An 18,022-nucleotide genomic window follows, 5' to 3' on the forward strand; every position below is an offset into this window, starting at 1 on the left:
GCAGCAGTCTCTGAGCTCAGCTCTGCAGTCTCTCTGCTCTCCTCCTCCTTCTCGCTGTCTCTCTCATTCTCATCCCCTCAGTTCCCACTTCAACTTTGTCTCCTCGGATCCCTGCTCCTGTCTCCATCTTCCTCATCCTCCTCATCCTCTCTCCATCCAGCTCCACCCCTGTCTGCCGGATCCTTCATCAAAACCCCGAGCGACACCATCAGCTCTGCAAGAAGACTCCTTCTTTGCATCCTCGGCTGCTCCTTCCAGACTGAGCTGAGAAACTTCTATGGAGTTGGAGTGAGAGGGGCTACCTCAAGGAGCTGCTGGCATGGGTGGTCTCCAGGACTGGGGGCTGCTGCTCTTACTGACCACTGCTTTATGGATGGCACAAGAGGGCAAAGGAGACCTGACCTGTTCGTCCTGTCACCATCACATCCGCCTGCAGGGCACAGGTGCTGGGCACATTGTCAAGAGGGTGCAGGGGGGTGACTGGCCAGAGACTGTTGGGCATGTCAGGGTTAATGGTCAAATGCACGAGGGTGACCAAGATCTTGGAGCCTGGAGCAGGGCAGAAATAGGGGGTGATGGCAGATATTGGGCTGCCAGACAGGACCTGGTTGATGGGTATGAAGGGGCTGGTGACAGGTTAGAAGATGCCAGTGCCAGGTGGGTCAACCATGAGAGTGAGAATGGGGGGCAATGGGGAAATGTGGGTGAAGAACCAGATGATTTCCTGGATACAGACAGTGATCTGAGTGGCAGGACTGATCAGATAGTGGGGGCCATGGCTGATGCCAGTGATAAGACTGTCCAGTTTGGAGATGATGGTCAGTTTGGGGGTTCTCAGATGAAGACTGAACAGTTTGGAGGCACCAAGAATGATGAAGGTGACAGTGTGGGTGCAGCGATGGCTACTGAACCCCTCACAGGTGCAGCCTTCCCTGCACACAGCCAGCTGCCAAGTGGGCACTTTGCCAGAGACTTCCAACAGATGCCCAGCCGGGCAGGGAGACGGGTCAGAGACGCCGAGGGGCACAGGGTGACCCGAGCACAGACCAGTGACCCGGACAGGGTGAGCCGCTTCCGTGCGGAGGAGCTGAAGTTAAGCAGCACAACGTTCGCCCTCACCGGGGACTCTGCTCACAACCAGGCGATGGTGCACTGGTCCGGGCACAACAGCAGTGTAAGTACTGGCACTACCCATGTGTGACTGCTTGTGAGGGCGAGGATGATGAGACATGTTGGTTTGGACTCCTGGGGTACACATGACCAGTGTTTCACCAAGTCTTGGGTCACGGGGCTTCTGTTTGGCTATCTAATGGGACTTCTCTGTAGCTTCCTCTTCAGGATCTTCAGTCTTCCTTCTGTCTTGTTCAGCTCTTGGTGACCAGGGTTCCTCCAGAATGTCCTGCTTTGGGTTTGGGTCATAAATCTTCTGGTTGTTATTGATTTATGGCTTCATCCTATCCCATAGCAGAGTAAGGGTTAATCATCTTCTTATTATTCTAATACTCTTTCTTCATTTTTTTTAAATAGTTGAATGAGCCAAAATTTTCTCCTTCCTCTTCATAATCTCCTTTGTCTTCTTCTATTACCCCTTCCTTTATCCTTCTCCTCCTCCTTTCCTTCTCTTTTTTCCTTCTTCTGTATCTTCATCTAATCAAATAGTAGCATGAGTCATGATCTATTTATTATTCCTCTTAATTTTCTCCTTCTTTCTATATCCCATTTTCTCTTTCCTTTCTCTCCTCTCCCTATTTCTTTCTATTCTCCTCCAACTACTCTTATTTACTTCTCCATCTTCTTCTTCTTAAGAAACTGTAAAATGAGCTCTATCTTTCTCTAGCTCATCTTCTTATTCATCTCCTTCTTCTTAGTCTTCAATTTACCTAGCAGTTAAATGAACTGTAGTCTTCTCAGCTATAGTCTTCTTCTTCTAACTCTCTTTCTTCTTATTCTCCTTCTTATTGTATTCTTCTTCATCTTATTCTCATTCTCCGTTTCTCCTTCTTCCTCTTCTTCTTCTTCTGTTACTCTTTCTCTGTGTTCTTCTTTTCTTTCCCCTTGTTCTTCATATCTTTTTTCTTAATTTGCATCACATTTTTATTATTTTTCTATCCCTTTCTCCTTTCCCTTTCTTTCTTCTCCTTCTACTACTTTCTGTTGTACTCCAGCTTCTCCTTTTTCTGATTCTTCTCCATCTCCTTCTTCATCTCATCAAACAGTAGAATGAGCTATAACCTTTCTCCTCTACATCATCTTCTTTTTCATTGTCTCCTCCTTCTTCTTAGTCTTCTTCCCCCTTCTACTTTATCTCTGCTTCTTGTACTTCTTGATTTACTATTGCAGATGCACCAAAACTCCGGCCCAATGTGCACCATAAAGCTGCTGTACATACCTCTTATCGTTTTAGACACTTTTTACACCTCAGTAGACGCTTTTCAAAAGTGTGTAGAAAAGGGGGATTGGCTATGTGAAGTCCTACAATGCGCCAAATTAATGACTGCTGAATCCTTGATGAACCAGGTACAACCATTGGCTAAGACACATAATACATGTGGCACGAGGCACGCACATCAGCTTTTGGCACAAATGAAGTCAGAATTCTGGCAGGCTGAGCTTAGCAGATCCCTACTTTGCACTGGTTTGGTAAACTTGGCGCATCTTCTGTCTTGCTGAGTTTTCTGCTGTCTAAATGAACGGTGGAGGTAATAAATCTGCCCCCGTGTTTCTCCGCAAGGTCCAATCTCATGCTGTGTATGTGGTCCTTTAATGTCGCCGTACAGTGGGGCTGAGGGTTATCACCAACTCTGCATCCATCAGTGAATGGTCTGTTATATAGAGTCCTCTCATCTGCTGTGACTTGTTGTCTTTTAGTTCTTCTGTAAGTGGGACTGAGTTTAACTATCTGCTGTGTTTACTGTCCAGGAATTGTTACCTTTTATATAGCAAATATTCCTTGTTCTATTATCAAACATTGTATCCAATACCACATAACGTTATAATGTATCACTGGGACCAATACTATGATACTCACCAAGCACTGACTACTGGTGCTATAATGTATGACTGCTATAACATATCAATGTATAATGCATGGCGTGCCAGGCCTGTGACATCCCTGAACATGATTTATGGTTTCTGTTCTTACAAAGTGTCACATATAGAGAGGGGCATTGCCTGGTGTGTGGACTGGTACGGCTACAGTCACCCAGGTGCCCCTTGTAGGGTTTACTGGCAGTGCCCACACATTTCAACTGTACACCATGCTGTGGGATAACTGGGGTATCTGTAATGCTAGCTGCAAGTGCAAACTGTTCATGGAAGTCATAAAACATATATCAGTCTGTGACTATATACTAATAGAAAAGTGTTTCCAAGTATCAGGAATTAGGGGTCAGAATAGTAGCCCTTTTCCCTGCTGCTTCAGCACCTCAGCCAGCACCCTGCAATGTGCCACCTGTAATAAACTCAGTTGTACCAGCATGCCCTGGCAGTGCCAGAATCACACTGTGAACTGCTTTAGGACCTCCAGTCAGACTGGCATGATGTGCTGGTACTTGTGGTCCATGCGGTCCTCCCCCTGAAGCCACCTTCACTCATGCAGTAAATTCTGTGGATTTCCCAGTGTTTACAGTACAAGTGAATGACATTTATAAATCTGCTTCACACTTTGCCGATTTTTCCTGCTATGGAAAAGCATGAAGTTTGGAAAACACTGCGGTTTTACAATCTGCAGCATGCCCATGTGTTGCAGAAACTGCGCGTATCTGCTGCGGATTTTTTCCATAGAGATCAATGGGAAACATGAGATTCACACCAAAATCTGCAAATAGAGTTTTTTTTGTAGATTTTGAAGCATTTCTACTGTGGAAACGTACGGAATCGACTTGAAAATCTGTTTTTGATGATGTTTATTAATAAAGCGTGACCGCAGTGCAGGAACCATCATGACAAGAACGCAACACATCCCGCAGCAGCTCCCTAGGCTGTTGTGTTGTAGGATCCCATCAAAAATGGAGGTTTAAGAAAGTAAGGGCTAATGCCCACGGACGGATTTGCACCGCGGTTCCCGTGGCGTAAGTCCGCGGCAGAATAACACAGCTATTAGGCTCTATTGAAGCTAATGGCTCAGTCCTGGGAAAAATCGTGGCATGTTCTATTTTACTGCGTTTTTCTGTGGCGGGAAGTCTCCATTAATATAGTATTACTGGAGACGGCAGAAAAACGCACATTTTACCGCAATCGCCAGTAGGGACTTTTTTGTTTAACCCCGCCGGATTCCAGCGGCGTATCCTGCTGTGTCTGTGGGCATGAGGCTTAAATGCTGGATCTTGTTGCAAGCACAGGCCTATAAGGAGGAGTGATGGGAGTTGTAGTACCCTCTCCCCCTGGAATATGGCGTCCGTCATATATCACAGAGTCTTGCAGACAGTAATCAGACTTCCTATAACTTGGTTATGCTGTCCAGACTGGCTGTGGAAAAAGAGGAAGCCGGATAATCTGGCTAGGATTAGGACTATAATCCTGAAAACTTCTAAAATGAGGACCTGGAAATGCTGGGACTTGTAGTTGCTGAAGTTCATAAGATGTGCAGTTGGATGCATGAGTCAATGTTTCCACACACAGTGAGACGCAGACAGTTCTCATCCTATATGTGTTCCCCAGCAAGGCAAGGCATCTCTCTGGGGGTACAGGGCAGATCACTAGGGGTTAATGCCATTTCTCTAAGGAGCACACTTATTTAGGGGATCTGTCTATCTATCTATCTATCTATCTATCTATCTATCTATCTATCTCATATCTATCTCATATCTATCTATCTATCTATCTATCTATCTATCTATCTATCTATCTATCTATCTATCTATCTATCTATCTATCTATCTCCTATCTATCTATCTATCTCCTATCTATCTATCTATCTATCTCCTATCTATCTATCTATCTATCTATCTATCTATCTATCTATCTATCTATCTATCTATCTATCTATCTATCTATCTATCTCCTATCTATCTCCTATCTATCTCCTATCTATCTCCTATCTATCTATCTATCTATCTATCTATCTATCTATCTATCTATCTATCTATCTATCTATCTATCTATCTATCTATCTATCTATCTATCTATATTCTATCTATCTATCTATCTGTCTATCTATCTCCTATCTATCTCCTATCTATCTCCTAGCTATCTCCTATCTATCTATCTATCTATCTATCTATCTCCTATCTATCTATCTATCTATCTATCTATCTATCTATCTATCTATCTATCTATCTCCTATCTATCTATCTAACTCATATCTATCTATCTCCTATCTATCTATCTCCTATCTATCTCCTAGCTATCTCCTATCTATCTATCTATATCATGTCTATCTATCTATCTATCTATCTATCTATCTATCTATCTATCTATCTATCTATCTATCTATCTATCTCATATCTATCTATCTATCTATCTATCTATCTATCCATCTATCTATCTCTGACAGTCACATAGTGCCACCCATCACCCAGTGCCTGGAGTATATCTGCATCCAGTAGCTATAATGAGTGAGTTGTATATAATAGATGCAGTTGCTGGTTTGCCCCTGGCTCGCCGGGGGCCATTGATGCAGGCGGTCACTGTATATTCTGCATTATAGAAGCACCCGGTGATATTCTGTTCTCTTTTTCTCGGCAGATGATGATTTGTCATTTGCAGATTCTGTCGGATTGTAGGATCCTTGTTCCCATCGCCTCTATTTGGGGCAGATTCCGGGCTTTTGGCTCATCTCAGTATGTTTTTGATTTCCGTCATTTGCTGTCAGGCCGTCACCAGATCTCCTCTTATCGGTCACTACAAGAAGTTTTACTTTAAAGTTCCCGCCTGGTTTTCTAAAGCTTCTGAAGTGTCTGCGGTTGGTCAGTGAAGATGGAGGAGTCGGGGCCCCTGATGGAAGCTTCCGGAGTATCACTATATACAGATGTAGCAATCCTTTACAGCATTGAGTACATTGTAGTTGTCTTATCATAGATTGTCAAGTTAATATTTGCTACATCTGTACATCAGTGATTTATACAATGTTATCCCATTAGCTCTGGATATGGGTTCTGCCTCTCCACCATACTTTGCACTGCTGCTCTGTTTCATCGGGATATAATACAACTCTGAATAGTGACTGTAGTTGAATTGCATCATAAGATGTGATAGTGTTAAACTCATCCCCCCTTCTCACCGTATACAGTAGACTCTCACCACCCTGCTTTATATTGAAGCTCTGCTCCATTAGGTTACAGCTATGATTAGTGACTCCAGCTCAGCTGCATAACCTATTGGAGTCTGAGGTACTCTGCAATTCATCTCCTTGTTTTATTCTAAATGTACAGCTTAACTCTCTGCCTTTCCACCATACTTTATACTGCACCGCAGTTCCATTAGAAACTGTAATGTTACTAAACTGGTTTATCTTTTATTGGCATCTAAGGGTCTGAAATCCACCTTCTGTTTTAAAAAAAAGTCTAGGATTTCTCTTCTGCATCCTTTAGGGGTCGTTCACCAGAGCGCGGAATTCATGTAGCTGTTAGCTGCGCAAAAAAAAAGCAAAAAAACAACTGTATCTGTGGAAAAATCGCCTGAACAGACAATTGTTCCATGCTGAAGTCCTGAGCTTCAGCCAAGATCTTTCCATGTTGAACGAGACAGACTGAAAATAGGCTCAGCTGGAGAGAAAGATGGGGGGACTCCACAGGGCTTCCCTTCATCTCACTGGGAGTTCCCTTCAGCACTGGGGATTCCATTTATCTCAGCGTGCCTGAAGGGATTCCCCTGCAGGGGAGATGAAGGGATTCCCCAGCATAGAATCATAGGATGGTAGAGTTGGAAGGGACCTTCAGGGTTATCAGGTCCTCCGGGGTCATCGGGTCCAACCCCCTGCTCAGTGCAGGATCACTAAATCATCCCAGACAGATATCTGTCCAGCCTCTGAAGACTTCTATTGAAGGAGAACTCCCCACCTCCCCTGGCAACCTGTTCCACTCATTGATCCCCTCACTGTCTAATATCTAATCTGTGTCTCCTCCCTCTCAGTTTCATTCCATTGCTTCTAGTCTTTCCTTGTACAGATGAGAATAGGGCTGATCCCTCTGCACTGTGACAGGCCTTCAGATATTTGTAGACAGCTATTAAGTCTCCTCTCAGCCTTCTCTTCTGCTAAACATTCCCAGATCCTTTAACCGTTCCTCATAGGACATGATTTGCAGACCACTCACCATCTTCTCTGAACTTGCTCCAGTTTGTCTATGTCTTGTATAAAGTGGGGTGCCCAGAACTGGACCCAGTATTCCAGATGAGGTCTGACTAAGGAAGAGTAGAGGGGATAATGACCTCATGTGATCTAGACTCTATGCTTCTCTTAATACATCCCACAATTGTGTTTGCCTTTTTGGCTGCTGCATCACACTGTTGACTCATGTTCAGTCTATGATGTATTAGTATACCCAAGTCTTTTTCGCATGTGCTGCTGCTTAGCCCAATTCCTCCCATTCTATATGGGCTTTCTTCATTTTTCTTGCCCAGATGTAGGACTTTGCATTTCTCCCTGTTAAATACCATTCTGTTAGTCGCTGACCACTGTGCAAGCTTTTCTAGATCTTTTTGAATCCTCTCTCTCTTCCCTAGTGTTAGCTATCCCTCATAGCTTTGTGTTGTTGGCAAATTTGATGGAGGAATTTGCCACGCTGCTGGGGAATCCCTTCATCGCCTGCAAGGGAACTCCTTCAGCCACGCTGCTGGGGAATCCCTCCATGTCCCTTTGCCGGCTGACTCGAAGAGTCTTCTATAGGAGTGTATAGAGGATTCTGCGTTTTGATAGGTCAGAACCTATATTTTCGCGCAGCAGGAATTTTCAGTTGCTGATGTCCTATCTTTTTAGGTGCGTTTTTTTTGTTGTTGTTGTTGGCGCAGCTAAAATTCCTTTGTCTAATTGTTTCCATAGGGAATAGTTGTGTTTTTTGCACATGTAAGTTAGCTGCGCAAATTACACCGCAGCTCTATTTTTAAGACAAGCTGCTGTATATAAGCACAATCTCCCGCATCTCCTACATGCTTTACACTGCAGCTCTACTTGTTCAGACCAGCTTCTGTGTAGTCAGTACATTGGAGCTGACTTCTCTTACATAATGATTATAAACTACAAGCAACTAAACTCCTTGTGAGAGAATGACTATCAGGAAACCTCTGCACATACATGAGCAGGGAATGTATGTGATTAGAAAACATGGGTGCTTTCTGTTACAAATAGCGCCACCCTTGTCCTGGGGCTTTGTGTGTCACTGCAGGTCGCACCCTTCAAGGTCTCTCTGTATATTTAGTCATTCTGTTTTGTATGCACTGAGACTATTTGCAAATTTTGTAAAAATTGTGCCAAAAACAGCAATGTGACGGCGACGTGTAGACTTTAGTTTAACATTACTGGAAGCGTCCAGAAGGGGGCGCTGTAATGAAAGAATGTCTGTCCATAGTTATTATATGAATATAATGTATCCCTCAAGGCAGCAATTGTCCTGCAGTCCGCATATCCATCATATATAGGAGTATCAGTGTGTATATATATATATATACACTGCACGTCGTCCATCATGGCGAGGCTACTGGGGAATTCATGCGGCTCTTTTATGTGGACCCTCAGGAGCGGGACACTTGGAGAGGAACATCTCATCACTCACAGGTACATCAGCGACATCATTGGATATTTCAGCAGAACATCTGGGTTTGTTCTGTGGAATAATGAGTGCCGCAGATGTAGCAGAGCTGAGTGTGTCAATGTAGCAGTGCTGAAAGTGCCAGGGGGGATCTGAGATATAGCTGTGCCAATAGGGTCCAATATAGCTGAACTGCGATTGTCAGCAGCAGCAAAGCAGAGTGAGATGTAGCAGAGTTGAGAGTGTCAGATGTTGTAGAGCCGCAAATATCAGAGATGGAAAAGTGAGTTATAGCAGAGCTGAGAGCGTACGATGCAGTATAAGAGCCCTGAGGGAGGACCTGAGATGTAGCAGAGATGAGCGGGTCCGATATGGCAGAACTAGACCGTTCCGAGCTGCTGGCCTGTAACTCCTCTCCGCTCGCTGCTGTCGCCTACAATGCGGAGATGCTGCAGATTCCTCTGGCAAGGAGTAGATTCTAACGTAGCGGAAAATCTGCACCCAAATCCGCATCATTTCCGCGCCATAAATGGCGCCACCTGAGGCGGACATTGCGGGACGATCATCACTGCAGCAGAAAGTCTGGCAAAAGTTTTGCCTTTTTTGGGTGTATTTAGAAAAGCTTCCCGTTGATTCGCTTGGTCGTGCGGCCGTCACAAGTATGGCGCACACTAGAAAATGGCGTAGATTACACCAAACTCCTCCTCCAGCTCTGAGCTGGTATAAGGTCGGTTTACGTCCGCGGCCGTCAGAGGAGACAATGTATTTAGAGGTTTGCGCCATTTCATGCATTTGTTACTCAGAGACATAATTTTCTTAGATTGGCGCATGAGGCGCTGCTCTGATGTCACGCCGCGGATATTTGCCACAGAATTTGTGTCATTTCCATGTCAAACTCCCTGGCAAATGTGCGACCGATCACGATAAATGGGACCCCGCGCCGCGGTCCATACAGCGCCGATTTTTTTCTGCATGTGAATTTGAAATCCACATGTGAAAAAAAGACGTGTAACGTGCGACGCAAATTATGTGTCATCTCCACATGGAATCTGCGTTCCGAATTCCGTATGCGGTTTGGCCATTGTAAAGCGCTATTATCACGTGCGGATCTGCGGCTCTACGCTTCCACCGCCGCACGGCTGAAACCCTCAGCTAAACTGTGGACAACTGCCGCATTCTAGGGGTGGAATCCACATTAAATTCCATCTTGTGCCCATCCCCCGAGGAAATGTGGCGCGCAGCGTCTTCGCATCTCTGGACGTACTTAAATACGTAACGAATTCAGGACATTTTAGGACATTTGATACTTTTGTTGTATTTTAAACTGAGGAAAAAAAAACATTAAAGTGACATGAAGAATCCCCTGATGGTAAATGTCTCCAATCTGACCGCGCAGAAGGCGGAGTCTATCCGCAGTGCCACACCAGAACTGTGGAGCCAAAGAGATGCAACTTTGGCGCGAGTGATATCCTCGTAGAAAAGGCAGCGATGTATATTTATATCTTCAAAGTCTGTTTCCCCGAGACAACAAATGCATCAGAAGGTCACATGACGCTGATAACGGCCCCGCCTCTCTGGAGCCGTACCTGTACAAGGTGCGTGTTGAGCGCGGGACGCCGACGCCTCGTTATTGTAACGCCATTGCTGGATTTAACAGATATAGAATATAAATTGTAGTAAATTATTTAAATAGCTGCAACTTCACCAACTGCGCAAAACTTCAGCCGCGCACGGCCGCCGCCACACATGCAGTAATTCAAAAATTCTGTGGTGTTTACAGCGCAGGACATTGGAGAAAACGCGTTGAATCGGTGCGAACATTCTCCGCCTTGAACCGCGGTGCTTCTTATTTATCCGCTGGATTTCTGCCACAGAATTCAAACCCAGGAATACAAGAGTTAAACTCCGCCGCCGCCGCACGCGTGTAAATCGGCGCATCATTCAGGTGAGGATTCGGCCGCCGCCGAGTTCATGCAGAATTGCTTCAGGTATTCTGTTGTAAAATGCCCGCAGCGATTCGCCCTCGCCATCCACGAGGAATCCCCGAGGATGCACGGCTGTTTTCACTTTGGGGATGCGCGGATCCTGCGGCGCAGCTGTCAGTTTTGCAAAAACTTGTAATTCTTAAAGGGCCACTCCAGCAAAAACACATTTTCAATCCCTGCCCCCCTCCCCTGTTTGCCGGTCACACTCTGGAGGTCTGTTCTGTGTATCGCAGTCTCTTCCGTGCAGTGCAGCCCCTTCCTGATGCTTATCAGGCACCTTCTTGATGGCTCTTTCACACGAGTGTATATCAGTCGCAGTTTTTACGGTCGGCCGATATACGCTACAATCTGATACGTAATAATGCGTGAACGGGCGCACAAATGTAACACACAACCCCAAGAAGATTTGAGCGGGTCAGAACTGAGATCCCATGACCCTCCGAGGAGGAAAAGGTCGGAGGTGACACCAGCCGACTCATATATACTGGGGGGTTGTTACATCATGAAGAAAAAAAATCTCCGGAGTGGCCCTTTAAGTGGCCCTAAATCCTGGCTAAGCAACAAGCCACGCCCACTTTTCACTCTAGTATTAAAAACCTGGCACACATGATGCAAAAAGCTCTGATTTGTGGTGCAAATGGTTAATAAATGCATCCACAGCAGAGAATGTCAGAAAAAGGTGCAAATACATTGATGACTGTCGGCCAATGGGAGGAGTTTAAAAGACGGTGTGCGATATCTTCCCTCGCCGGCGCATATGTATATGCTAGAGTAAGTAAATGGCGTAAAGTATATGCCAGCCTCAGAGTGACACATGTATTAAGGGACCTCTTAAAGGGGTCCTGCAGTTGTAGACTGGTGAAGGCGTCTCCATAACAGGGGTCATCAATACTAGATTGGCAGGGACCTGCCACCCGGGACCCCCGCTGAGCGCTTGCTTGCCGGCCCTCCTGCTTGGGCACTGAGACGACTTCTGCAGGATGCAGCTCCATTCTTAGGCGACGCTCACACAGACGTGATTCACAGCATTTCCACCGCAGCACTGAGCCTCCATTCATTTCCGTGGGGCCGGTCAGACGAGCGTTTTAGCCGCACTAAACTGAACGCTGCATGTTCTATTTTTCAGCGTCGCAGCGTGTTTTTCACGCACTGCCTCCCCTACTGAAATGAATGGGGTGCATTAAAAATGGAGGAAAACCCGATACAAGGCAGTGTCCTGCACTCTCCATGCGGGTTACCATGCCACCAGGAAGGGAAAAAAGATGTGACGTCATCAGCTTGCTTGTCTGCGTTGTTACTGCACAAAAAACGCAGTAAAACCGTATGCGTGCTCGCACAAAGCACATACAAACACAGATGTGCATGCAAACTCTGCGTGAAAAATGCAGTGTTTTTACATACACTTGTGTGAGAGGGGCCTCACTGCAGTGGCCAGGCTTGGTATTACACTCCTTCATTTCAATGGAACTTTGCCTGCAATACCAAGCCTGGCCACTACAGTAAGAACGGAGCTGTTTGCTTCCAGCAGAAATCAGCTTAGCACACGAGCACTGCATCCCAGAGAAGAGCTGATAGGTGGGGTCTCTGCAGGTACCCCTTTAATACAGGATAGACCATCCCTTTAATACATCTGTCTAACCTGGAGGCACCCCGTGTGCCAGCTAGGAGCCGGTTTCTGAAATACATCATAAGAAATATGGAAGGCTGCTAATACTAAACCCCATTTTATGAAAAATGCCAAGGCTTGTCCTTACAGCCCCAAAAGTCATCAAAATTGTATCTTTTGCGCAGCGGTTGTCCCGGCCATCACGCATGCGCCCCATTGTGCCTGAAGCATGAGGATGCCTTCATGCGGGACAGAAGGCTTTGTGTTGCCAATTTGTGGATTTTGAGGCAGAAAATTCTGCCTGCAGTTGCGTATCAATACCGTTAATTAGATGTGTAGATTCCGGTGCGCAATTCTGGGTCGGCGTATTCTGGAACGCGTGTCGTTGTATGCGGGATGTTAATGGCGGAGCGCGATGGAGGCGTCAGCTCTCCGCAGCCCTACACGATGTACAGATGCAGTCGGCTTTACCGCAGCAGCGCCTTCCACTATTGTGGGATGTTATTGAACCTCCGCCATGACACCTGCAAGTCCATAAAGTCCAGTTTTGGCCTCGTAACGGCGTTCCTTACCTTTATGGCGTGAGCCCCAAACAGCGAGTTAATTTCCTATAAATGGGAAGCGCTCCGCGCAGCGAGCGGCCGCCGCCATAAAGGAGAGTCATATCATTAAATAAACACTTAATGAAATAAGTAGATGCGGCCTAATGGAATTATGGGAGATTGTTCCTGGAGGACTGCAGGTCTGAGCGGCACGCTGCAGCCAGCGGAGCCCTCAGGCAGCTTGGCTCAGGATCTCCGCCACCAGCGCTCATCTTTAAGTAATGAGGACTATTATTTTGCAGGGCATTTAATAACTTTGCAGCGGATCCGTCCAGTCAATTATGCAGGAGTTCGCAGGACATGATGTGCGCCGACACCCTGCAAATATGCTTCTCAGCTCCTTCATGTCCGGCGTGATGAAATGCGTTGGGTGGTGCAGATGTCCTTATCAGTGTGCCAGTCATGTCTGAGGCGTCTATCATTCCATTCATTCATGTCTTACTTCAGTACAAGCAGACATCCTATATATTCTGCCTGGACTCCGCGGTGCAGATGTAGCAGAGCTGGATGGGGCCTGTTTGTTTGTTTCTCTTCATTTGTTACAGTTCATAAATGTATCTAATTCCTGGCTGAGCAGCCGGCGCTCTCACTGCTCACAAAGTGACGTGCAAACGGTTAATAGACGCCACAAACCGCTAAACCGTGCCAGCCTCAGCTCAGATGGCAGCCTGTGCAGAAGGAGTTTGGGCGCTCCTCTGTCAGTATATATATATATATATATATATATATATATACTGCACTGATAGGGAGTCTACCTGTATTCAGCTTGTGAAGAAAACTACAGGAACAGCATGCTGAGTAAATACTGTACCAGAACCAAGCTCAGTACATACAGTACCAAAACCAAGCTCGTAACATAAATACTGTACCAGAACCAAGCTCAGTACATAGATACAGCACCATAACTAACCTCAGTACATAGATACAGTACCAGAACCAAGCTCAGTACATACAGTACCAGAACCAAGCTCAGTACATAAATACAGCACCAGAACCAATTTCAGTACATAAATACCGCACCATAACCAACCTCTGTACATAGATACATAGATACAGTACCCAAACCAAGCTCAGTACATAAATACAGCACCAGAACCAATCTCAGTACATAGATACAGCACCAGAACCAACCTTAGCAGATAGATACAACACCATAACCTGGCACATAATATACACACAGAAGGAGAACCAAGCAAATAAATAAAAACAGCACCAGAACCAAGCTCATAATAGAAATAAACCAAAAACAAGTTCATACGATAAATACAACACCAGAACCAAGCTCATAACATAAATACAGCACCAGAGCCAACCTCCGTACATGGATACAGCACCAGTACCTAGCTCATAACAAATGTAATACCAGAATTAAGGTAATGATGCAAATACAGCATCAGAAATAAGCTCATAACATAAATACAGCACCGGAACTAAGACATTTTGTTGCAGCGGCACCAATAGGCTGCCAGCAGTATAGCGCATTATTAGTTCATGTGCGGAGCTGCTAGTTGCTCTCTGTATGGAGTTATTGTTTGAGCACTCTTGGGCGCTATATGGCGGTTTTATTTGAACACTGCATAAAGGTCACTGGCACAACTACTAGACCGCACAGTGTAATTGGGGGCGGCAGCACTGCATGGCCTGGGTATTCATGGGTGGTATTTGGCCACTATGTGGCACTGTGGAGCACCGTATGGAGGGGTTGCCCACAGAGGGCATCACCTAATGTATGGACTACATGAAGGTCATTAGTGGGTTACGGTAAAGTCATTGCTTGCCACGTAGTGTTGGGCACCAGGCGGCGGTACGTGCGTTCCATAAATCTTATGTCATCTGGACCTTCCGGTTTTACATCTTTCATCGGTTTACTTATAAGAAATGTTATTGGAAGCTGGAGCGCGTGTAATGCTGCGACCGCCTGGAACACAGCGAGCGGGCGAATCCTGGGCGAGAAGGTCAGCCAACTGTGGCAGATGGCCGGTCCGAGCAGCGCTGGTGATTTAGGGTGAAGCACATTACACACAAATAGGAGCATACTATCAACACGCTGATGGCTGCTGAGGGTGACGGGGGGCAGGAAGGCACACGGGAACTGGTGAGCACATGGGGGCGGGGCAGGTGGGCACATGGGGGTGGGGCAGGTGAGCACACGGAGGTGGGGCAGGTGAACACACGGAGGTGGGGCAGGTGAGCACATGGAGGTGGGGCAGGTGAGCACACAGGGGCGGGCCAGGTGAGCACACGGGGGCAGTTGAGAACACAGGGCAGCGGCAGTTGAGCAAATGGAGGGCAGTTGAGCACACAGGGTGGAGGAGCTGAGCACATGGGGGCGGGGAGGGTAAGCACATGGGGCGGAGTAGCTGAGCACACAGGCGGGGCAGTTGAGCAAATGGAGGGCAGCTGAGCACACAGGGTGGAGCAGCTGAGCACACAGGGGCGGGGCAGTTGAACACACGGGGGCGGGGCAGGTGAGCACACGGGGGCGGGGCAGTTGAGCACACAGGGGCGGGGCAGCTGAGTGCACGGGGGTGGGGCAGTTGAGCAAACAGGGGCGGGGCAGTTAAGCACACGGGGCGGGGCAGTTGAACACACAGGGGTGGGGCAGTTGAGCACACAGGGGGCGGAGCAGCTGAGCACATGGGGGCGGGGAAGTTGAGCACACAGGGGTGGGGCAGTTGAGCACACGGGCAGGGCAGCTGAGCACACGGGGGCGGAGCAGGTGAGCACACAGGGGCGGAGCAGGTGAGCACACAGGGGTGGGGGCAGGTGAGCACACGGAGGCGGGGCAGTTGAGCACTTGGGGGTGGGGGGTTGTGGAACTCCATTAATACATTCACACTATCAGGGCTTAACCCTTTCCAATCCACTGTCTGACCTCTGAAGACATTATGATTTAAGGCTGTACAGCTCCGATGTTGGAAGACGTCCGTCGAGGTTCTCTTACTGTATATTGCCAGCCTCTCTGCTGTCGGAGCCTATCCAACGTGTCACCTCATGCAGTACTGGCTTTAGCCAGCAGATAGCGCCATTGAATAACAGCAGAAAAAGAGAAAGCCTCCTAGGAAAACCAGGATGCAAATTGGATTGGAAAGGGTTAAACACATGAAACGCCTGCAAATCGGGACAAAACGAAACAAAACGACATCAATGGTTTCTTTTTAATTAGTGCGATTCTCTCGTGATATTACTGCGTGCGAGAACATATCGGGCCGCGCCTGTTTCCCCGCTTCTCTTTAACCTGCGCCATAGCGTGCAATCTGAATGATAAAATATAATAAACTTTGATTGGTTCGGCACTAATCTGCTCCGCAGCAGCGAGTGTTTGTGCGCACGTGCCAGTCTGTCGTCACCCTCACTGCAGATTGGCGCATCTAAACAACGGGCCCCTCTGCTTTTTCTGTGTGTGTTAATATGCTGCGTATTTACGGATGCGGACGCACGCAGAAGGGCCAAAATACGCAGGAAATATGCCGCATCCGGTTGTGTAAATCTGCAGCGCTGAGACTGAAACCCGCATCTGCTGGTGTGAACCGTCGCTCCGCAGTCACGCCGCCGGCAGTGAGCTGAAACTGGCATTGCACAGGGCGCCGTCCGCGCGGTGCGATGTGCCGGACACAACATTCCACGTCCCGTTCTCGCCCAAGACTTGCAGGAAAGCAGGACGCGCAGCGATATTTCCGACTCGGTCCAAGTGAAGAATCGCTCACATGAATGAACCTTTTTCGCTTTTTGTGCGTCTCGGACAGAACTCCCCAGAGAACCTCAGCGAATCCAGAGACACTGTAACCGGGCGAATCCGTGTCTGCAGTAAGACCGCGTCGTGCATCGGGCCGTACAGGTGGAGACTGTCAGCAAGCAGTATGCCTGTCATAGGGACAGGAGCGAATGGCGCAGTGATTTCCGTGTCTGACGGCTCCCTTAATGTAAACTATACGTTTCTACTCGGCCGCCTTCCAGTCTACGGGGAACCTTTTTCCAGGTCACTGACGGCCGGCGCTCGCTGGGATCCGTCGAATCGCCCATTCTCAGCTTTATTATTCATTATTCATAATTAGAGGAAGACGTAAACTGATTGTTTCCCGGCGTTGGCAGACATCGCCATCGTTGAACATTGTCCAATTAATTCATGTTCCTCTGGAAGGCAGACGCCATAATCACATTAGCCGTACAAGGTCACCCCCTGTTTACAGATCTCTGCGCACATCCCGAATCCAGGCGATTTCTCAGGATGCGTCCGACGAGAGGGCTTATATAGTTAATAACGCGGCTGCCGGGAACGGCGCTGCAAATACACGCTGACAGCTCCGAGCGCCTCAATCTCAGGGATCCCTCCACCATAGACGTGCCATGCCAATCCCCCATGTAGTCACAATGCTGATACTACGGATGGAACGGGTGGGATTTCCAATGTCATCCCGTGTATCCAGGGGGCCTCAAGCCTCTATGCTGCCCCCTTCCCCCCACAAAAAACACCCCATTGCAAGCGCCAATACACCAGATACCCAACACATATCAGAAGCACCGAGGCTTGTCTGAGGTGGCAGAGTAATAGTGGCCCATAATGGCCCAATTGTAATAGTGGCCCCTGTTAGTAGCCCTGGTACAATAGTGGCCCATAGAGGCCCAAATAGTAATAGTGGCCCCCATTAGTGGCCCTGGTAATAATAGTGCCCCATAGTGGCCTCAATAGTAATAGTGGTCCCTGTTAGTAGCCTTGGTAATAATACTAGCCCATAGTGGCCCCAATAGTAATAGTTGTCCCTGTTAGTAGCCTTGGTAATAATACTAGCCCATAGTGGCCCCTGTTAGTAGCCCTGCTAATAATAGTGGCCCATAGTGGCCCCAGTACTAATAGTGGCCCCCATTAGTAGCCCTGGTATAATAGTGGCCCATAGAGGCCCAAATAGTAATAGTGGCCCCCATTAGTGCCCTTGGTAATAATAGTGCCCCATAGTGGCCTCAATAGTAATAGTGGTCCCTGTTAGTAGCCTTGGTAATAATACTAGCCCATAGTGGCCCCTGTTAGTAGCCCTGCTAATAATAGTGGCCCATAGTGGCCCCAGTACTAATAGTGGCCCCCATTAGTAGCCCTAGTAATAACAGTGCCCACAGTTGGGCAGCAACCTGACCAACATTTAATTCACT

General features: G+C 47.3%; 1 protein-coding gene across 1 annotated transcript in view; it reads left to right on the forward strand.

The window, feature by feature from the left end:
- Positions 1 to 231: 231 nt before the first annotated feature.
- SORCS1 (sortilin related VPS10 domain containing receptor 1) overlaps positions 232 to 18,022 on the forward strand; it is a 619,679-nt gene continuing 601,888 nt past the window's right edge. The window contains exon 1 of the mRNA XM_066601489.1: positions 232 to 1,174. Coding sequence (XP_066457586.1) covers positions 320 to 1,174 — 855 coding nt within the window. The 5' untranslated portion in view covers positions 232 to 319. The remainder of the gene's footprint in view (positions 1,175 to 18,022) is intronic.

The sequence above is a fragment of the Eleutherodactylus coqui genome, chromosome 4 (genome assembly GCF_035609145.1).
Source record: "Eleutherodactylus coqui strain aEleCoq1 chromosome 4, aEleCoq1.hap1, whole genome shotgun sequence".
NCBI classification, from domain to species: Eukaryota; Metazoa; Chordata; class Amphibia; order Anura; family Eleutherodactylidae; genus Eleutherodactylus; species Eleutherodactylus coqui.